This window comes from Alligator sinensis, unplaced genomic scaffold (genome assembly GCF_000455745.1).
Source record: "Alligator sinensis unplaced genomic scaffold, ASM45574v1 scaffold862_1, whole genome shotgun sequence".
NCBI lineage: Eukaryota > Metazoa > Chordata > Crocodylia > Alligatoridae > Alligator > Alligator sinensis.
In genome coordinates this window covers 372528-380167 of record NW_005842066.1, presented here as the reverse complement: position 1 = coordinate 380167, position 7640 = coordinate 372528, and the positions used below count along the sequence as shown (strand labels likewise).

General features: G+C 50.7%; 1 protein-coding gene across 10 annotated transcripts in view; it reads left to right on the top strand.

The window, feature by feature from the left end:
- Positions 1 to 7640, top strand: part of IPO11 (importin 11) — a 317498-nt gene that overhangs the window by 183906 nt on the left and 125952 nt on the right. For 8 of the 10 annotated variants that reach the window (XM_025204020.1, XM_025204018.1, XM_025204021.1 and 5 more), the window contains one exon: positions 6639 to 6752. The exons of the other annotated variants lie outside the window; for them this stretch is intronic. In XM_025204020.1, coding sequence (XP_025059805.1) covers positions 6639 to 6752 — 114 coding nt within the window. The remainder of the gene's footprint in view (positions 1 to 6638; positions 6753 to 7640) is intronic. 10 annotated transcript variants of the gene reach the window in all.

Here is a 7640-nt window from a genome sequence, read left to right as displayed (position 1 = left end):
GGCGGGGGAGACAGTAGAGAGTCTTGCCACCCCACCTGCCCGCCGAGGCCGATGAGGAGGAGATGGAGTGCCTGCCCTCTGAGCGCCACAAGCAGCCCCCTGAGCGGGATGACATCTGCCCCCCAAAGCGGATGGGGATCGATATCCGAGAGACGGTCCTCGACCCAGATAGAGAGGGGGGCCTGCTAGGGAGCCTGGCCATTGAGGGCACTTTCACCAGTCTGACCGGGAAGTCCCCTCCCAGAGTACAGCCCTGCCGGTTCTCGGTCGGCAATATCCAAATCCTTCTGGAGAAACCCCCCTGGTGAGAAGCTGGTGACCCTGGTGAGGGAGGTGTGGGGCCGAGGCAGGCCCGCGGAATAAGGCAGGGCAACGCTAGGCCTTTCCCCTGTCTCCGCGGTTTTTTGTCCGGTATCTGTCACCTTCTCTCCCACCGGTACCCTGCCTACCCTGCTCCTGTTCATGGCGGTTACCACAATTGCCTCGCTCAACACCAGCGGCTGCAGAGATCCGGTGAAGCAGACGGCTGTCCTGGAGGGCCTGCAGCAGAAGCGCCTGGCGATTGCCTTCCTCCAGGAGACGCACAGCAACATGCACCTTCAAGCCGACTGGCACGCCGCCTGGAGAGGCCGATTGTTCCTGAGCCAAGGCACCAACCTCAGCGCAGGAGTGGCGACCCTCCTCTCTCCGCAGCTGCAGTACAACTTGGCGGTGGCACGAGAGGTCATCCCTGGCCGGCTGCTGACCGTCCACGTCACCTTGGCACACCAGAGCCTGCTCCTCGTCAATGTTTATGCGCCCACCGACAGGAGAGAGGGTCGCCTTCCTAGAGACCCTGGGTGACCTCCTGCATAACGCCAGTGAGAAGGACGACCTGCTCCTTATGGGCGGGGACTTCAACTGTACCGTCAACACACTGCTAGACCGGACGGGGCCGGAACCGCACCTTCCTTCGGCCCGCAAGCTGCAGACCGTGCTGGAGGCGGCGGATCTCGTCGACACCTGGCGGGTCCTCCACTCTGACACGCGACAGTACACCTGGACAAAAATGAGTGCCAATGGGCTCGCCATGGCCCGCCTCGACCACCTCTACATCGGCCAGCACCACCTGCCATTACTGTGCAGCAGTCGCATCATTCCATCGGGCCTCTCGGAACACGCCTTGGTCTGCTGCGAACTGAGCCTGCCTGGCAGACCACGCAGACGGGCCCCTTTCTGGTGCCTCAGCATCAGCCTGCTGCAGGACACCCACTTCAGGGACTGCTTCGCCACCTCTGGAGGAGCTGTTGCGAGCAGACTACTCCTCCTGGTGGCTGTGATGGGACGTGGGGAAGGTCCAGATCCAGGCGTTCTGCCAGCAGTATAGCCAGCTGGCAGCGAGCGAGCTCCGCCACCGCAACCAGGAGATGGAAGAGGACGTGGTGGAGCTTGAGACAGACCTGCTTCGCACGGGCAACGACGCGACACTCCTCGAGAGCCTCCGCTCCCACAAGAAATGCCTGCGAGAGCTGCCGGAGGGCGCAGCCCGCGGTGTGCAGGTCCATGCCCGCTGCCAGGAGCTGGCAGAGGCCGACGCCCTGACCGGCTTCTTCAGCCTGGAGAGGCGGCGGGCCACGGCAAAGATGCTGGACCACCTCAAGACCCCAGAGTGACAGCTGCTCACAGACCTGGGCGAAGTGCGGGAGCATGCCATCGCCTTCTATTGGGACTTGTTTGCGGCTGAGCCCATTTGTCCGTGCACCGCCCAGCAGCTGCATTGGGATCTGCTGTGCCTGGGCGCTTCGCAGGTCGAGGCCCTGGAGCGCGAACTCTCCCTGGTGGAGCTGGAGGCCGCGGTGGGGGGGCTTGCCTCGGGCAGGACCCCGGGCCTTGACGGCCTGCCTGTGGAATTTTACAGAGCCTTCTGGCCCCTCCTCAGGCCCAGCCTCCTCCGCGTCCTCCGCAAGAGCCTCGCCGACAGGACCTTGCTGACCAGCTGCCACCAGGCAGTGCTCACCTTGCTGCCCAAGAAGGGGGACCTCGGCTGCCTGAAGAACTGGCGGCCCGTCTCCCTCCTGTGTGCCGACTACAAGTTCCTGGCCAAGGCGCTGGCGAACCATCTCCGCACCGTCATGGCCTCCGTCATCAGGCCTGAGCAGAGCTGCTGTGTGCCGGGCAGGACCATCCAGGACAACTTGTTTCTGCTACGTGACCTGCTCATGGCCACGGAGCTATTTGGTCTGGATGTTGGCTTGGTCTCTCTGGACCAGGAGAAGGCCTTCGATCGCGTCAACCACCAGTACCTGCTCGGCACCCTCAAGGCTTTTGACTTTGAGCCTCTTTTCATTGCAGCGCTCCGGGTCCTGTACCACAAAGCCTCCAGCCTGCTGAAGGTGAATGGCGTGCTATGCACCCTGTTCCTAGTGCGTCGGGACATCCACGAGGGCTGCCCCCTGTCGGGCATGCTGTACGCCCTGGCCATCGAATTGCTGCTGCGTGCTCTGCGATATCGCCTGACTGACTAATGGGCGCCATTGGCTCCCGTGAGCCGCCCTTTATCTGCCCACCACCGAGGGAAGCCAGGGCCTGATCAACCTGGCTAGCAGGGTGGCCGCCTACCACTTACAAGCCCTCCAGCAGCTTCTGTATGCTGAGGGCCACCTGCCGTGGCGGCAGCTGTCATGCCGGTTCCTGCACCAGGTGGGAGGCCTCAGCTTTGACCAGGAGCTGTTTATACTGGACCTCACCTTCCTGAACAGGACAGTCCTTCCCCCGTTCTACTGCAGCATGGTGTGGGCCTGGCGGGCTGCCTTCCATCTTTGTCCCCAGGCAAGGTGCCTGCCTTTCTTGCAGCAGCTTCAGGAGCCCCGGTCTACAACCCGGCCCTGCAGCATGTCGCGCCAAGTCTGGCCTCTGCCAGCCTCGTAACTGCCCTCAATGAGGTGCGCACCACCCGCCTGGGGCACCTCCTTGACCCCTCTCGGTTGGGCTGGTTGTCAGCCAAGGCCCTGGCTACCCGGCTGACCCTGTGCTCCGTCCACACCATGGGCTGGCTTCTGCGGGCCGTTAGGGCTGCCCTCCCGGCGGAGGCAGTGGCCACCCTGGAAGGCTACCTCCAGGCCCTCTCCACTGCAGATGCTGCTGTTGACACCTTCCCACCACCGCTGCTCAGTCCAGCGGTTGCCAGTGAGCTGGCTGACTGGCCTGACACACTGCTGAGGCTCCCTGTTTCCCCCGGAAGCAACAAAGGCTGCCCCTTCACCACACTGCCCTGGAGGGGACTCTACGCATGGGTGGTGTGCACCCATTATGCCCAGGTGCTAGCTGGCCATCCTGACACCGTGTAGCGGTGGCGCCTGGCATTGCCTGGGAACCCAGCGTGGTGCACACTGTACAAGGCGCCCACTGTGAAGAAGCCCAGCAACGTCCAGTGGAGATTGGTGCATGGCATCCTGGCCACTGGCACCTTTGTGCGCCACCTGGACCCGGTGGCCTGAGTGGCCGCCTTCTGCCCATGGGTGCTGGAAGAGAACATTTTCTATGCCTTCCTCGACTGCCCCTGGCTGTGGCCACTCTTTGCCATCCTCGGGGTGCTACTTCGGGCACTGGGCCGGGACTTTTCAGAGGACACATACATCTACTCTTTTCCATACTGGGTGGCTGAGCAGGGCGCAGTCAGCCTGGCCAACTTCCTACTGGGTGAGGCCAAGATGGCCACCCTGAAGAGCCGGCGAAATCAACTCACCGGTACCAGGATGGATGGCGTCCTGCAGCTCTTCTGCCTGCTGTTGCGGGCCTGCCTCTCACTTGAGTTCGAGCATGTGGTCCTCTGGCCGACAGTGCTCACCTTTGAGGAATGCTGGTCCATCGAGGGGGCGCTGTTCTGAGTCAAGGGGGGATGCCTGCTCTTTGCACTGTGATGCCGCCGCCTGCTCAGGGTGTGGGGGTGGGTCCAGCAAGCCGAAACCTTGGGCTTTGTTCGTGTGGGCTGACCCCTGATGTTCTGAGTCCCCCTTCCCCCGGGCATCGCTGTTGGTAGAACTGTATATATGTCTATATGTATATACTTCTCTTGTCTCTTGTGTTTTTGTTTTGTTTTGTTTTTTGTCTAGAGTCTGTGGGCAGGCCTTGCAGGCCATGAGCCCAGGCCTTGTCCTTGAGGCCCAGACCTTCGGGCCAACCTGTATATGATCTTTACTGCCCCCTCTTGTCACCCTCCCTGGAATAAATGGTTCTAAAAGTCAAAGCCTATCTATCTGTCTGTTACAGGTCCTCGTATTAAATTTGCCATTGTTCATGGTGGCGATGGGTGGAACAGTGCTATTCCTAAATTTATAATGGTGATTGGGATATAAATTCAAATTCTGTCATACAGCCTAAATAAATGAGCTGTGAATCATAAGTGGGTGTGGAGTTTCATTGGTGTGATGGAGGGAATTGACTGAGTAGCCAGTGCAGTTTGTGAAGTCTTAGCTACCTTGTTGGCACTGGATTTATGACCCAGATACCTTGTTCTGGGCGCACCCAAAACCTTAGACTGACCACAACCTCTCCATTTGATAAAAGACAAATTTTATTGTTATACACTAATAACAGATAAGAATAATGCAAAAAATTCTATATCTACCAGTCCTGGAGCTGTCACAGAGAGAAGGTATGTCTGACCAGTATGCGAGCTTCACCCTGAGGTTCTCTCTTGAATGTCAGATATCAGCAGGTTGGAGGCCGAGCCCCCCTCACTCTTCCTCCCCACCATGTGGGGTGGGTGAGATGGGCTGGTGGTATGCCCTCTGTTCATGGTGGCCTTGGGTTCTCCTGTCTGGGACCCTTTGCTACTCTGAAATTCCTCCTTTTGGATTCTTTATCTCCTCTGATGACACTTCATCTCTGGGCATCATTGATTGGTGTCCCTGTGTTAGTCGTACTGTACACATTCTGTCCTGTCAGTATATTCCTTTGTTCTAATAAACCCATCACACACACACATCTTAATTTAGTTATTTTTCAATCCTAATTTGGTCTTTTCACCAAAACTAGAAATCCCATGGGCCCTGCAGTTGGGTACTGACACCTAATGCCACCTTATCTCATGTTATGGAACAATGTAGTACATGTCTTCAGTTTTCCAGCCTATGCGTTTGCTGACTTTAGACACAGTGGGCCTTGAAGGAAACTTGGTTGCAAACAGACTTTTAGAAATCAATTAACCCTTGCCATTGCTCTGCACCATTGTTCTAATGCAGTGTCTACTTTACCTACAAGCCAGTTCCCATAAGCAAACCTTTAAATACAGTTTTCTAGCCATCAACCTCAGTGAATGTTCTCCGTGTTTTAGGTTGTCACAAAAAAAAATAGCCTGCAAGCAATACAATTTGCCTACTGGATTAGTACCTTTCCTCTTCTACTGTACAAAACTAGTGCAGCACCCAAGCAAATCCTACTGAGACAAAATTGTTCCCATTGCTACCTCAATGCTGCCACATTGTATATTTGTTTCTGTTTTCAGTGATGCTGTGAAATTCTTTGCATGAATATAGTTAATGTGCCTGATGGTAACACATTAAATAGTTGTGGGTGACGCACAAAAAGGGACAAAAACCATTTAATTATATCTGCAATGATTCCACAGTACTAGCTGGATAAAATGTAATTATTTTGTTGTTAATATCAGCAGATAGAATTCTGAGTACCCATGGGAAGTAGATATGTTAAGTGTAAAGTTGTTGGTTTGCAGTCACTTTTCAGAATACTTTTATAAGTCAGTGTCAGCCACTTATTAACACATGGTTGGGAAAGATACCTTCAAGTCTAAGTAGTATTTACTATTTGTTTAGCATTAGCAATGTGCTTGTCATTATACAAACTACAAAAATTACAAACAGCCTATACTCTGGAGAGATTATCATTTTAAAGATAAACATAGGGACAAAAAGGGTATTTTGAGAAAAACTGGAGGTGGTTATTAGAAGCTTTCTGTCTCCTACTTGAAATAGGATCATGTATCCTAGTCATCTCAGACATAACGGTAGGATAGCTTCCCCCACTCCCATCCCCCCAAACCAGTAATGTTGTAAAATATTTGCTAGATATTGGAGCTAACGCCAGTACAATCTGTGGTGTTTCCTAAATTATAAAGTTGTATAAATTTGAGGATTCATGGTCATTACTGTAATTAGAGACTGCCTTCAAATATACTTCCTATATTTTGGGAAATTAACTAGGAAATTAGCAACTGCATAAACTTGCCAAAAACTGGAAATTTGAAAGGCGAGTAAATAGTAATTTATTTTAAAAATTAAATCCAAATTTACTTTTTTTTTTCAAAATTCCTGTTACTAGTACAATTTGTGGCTCGCACTATAAACTAGTTAGTCTTAAATGGATAATACTGGTGAGCACCACGTTTTTTTCTTAGATGTTTCCAGGAACTATCTCTATGGCAGCAATTGGTCAATATATTTGTATTTTTTCTATGATGCATCTTTGGTACAGTTTTATAATACTTGACTCAATAAAATCAGTAAGACAGGAAGAATGAGAATGTATGCCAGTATTTTCCCTTTGCCATCAGGCTTTTTTGGTACTTCCTTAGTATGATTTTTTTTATTATTATTATAATTAAACAAAAATCCTGTTTGCTTTATTTATTTTTGCTTCAGAGGTATCCAGTGGTGATGTCTACTTACTTGGGAGTCATAGGTAGAGTTCTTCTCCAGAATACAAGTTTTTTTTCACTGCTTCTGAACCAGATGGCATGCGAGTTGGGACAGAAGGTAAGAGTATTTTGGCCTTAGCATTTCAAATGAACTGTATTTAAGGCCTGAATACACAAGCACATTGGTATTGGTAGTATGAATAAATTGATATGCTTTATTGGTTGACATTTTCCAGATGTACAAGTGAGACTAAAGAACCTTATTATTTAATCTTTTCCCTCTTCCAGCTCCTCAGAAATTTCTTTTAAAACATTTTTAAACATCAAATGAAAGCAAACTTTAAATGCTCCAGTTCTGTTATGTGTTTCTAACCTAGTTGACCTCAAATTGTTGTACTTTAAAACTGTTATGAATAGCTGCCAATGAATAAATACAAGGTAAAAGTTAAATATTAAGTGATTACTTGTAAAACCAATGAAAAATAATAGTGTGCAAGTGAAAGGAATTGAGTTGAGAACAAAAGAAAATAGGTAAAATTGTTGTGAATGATGAATTATTAAAAGTTAAAAAGTTTGGCTGTTTCTTTGAGCTTATTCATCTACTACAGAAATACTTTGTATATGAGGATCTTGATTTCCTAGAGTTGTTTAAGACAAAGTATTCTTATTTAAATTATGTTTATCTCTGATAGATAGGGATACAGAAAATTCCTAGTTTCCTGGGCTAGGGACAGAAATTACATATAAACCGGTATAAATGATTGGAAAACTATTCAAATCTGTAACACAACAGAAGTTCAGTGCACATAAACCACTTCCAAAATGGCTGAAACCAATTTAAGATAAACCTGGATGGATGTAGTATCAGATTTAACTGATTTCTGTTAAATCAGTTTATTGAACTACTGTCCCAGATACCTTCCAGATTCAAGTTAACTCTCAGTCTGCCTATATGCCAGGATGCTTTGCACCTCCCCTGCGAACCTCCCCCCCCCCCCCGCCCCCC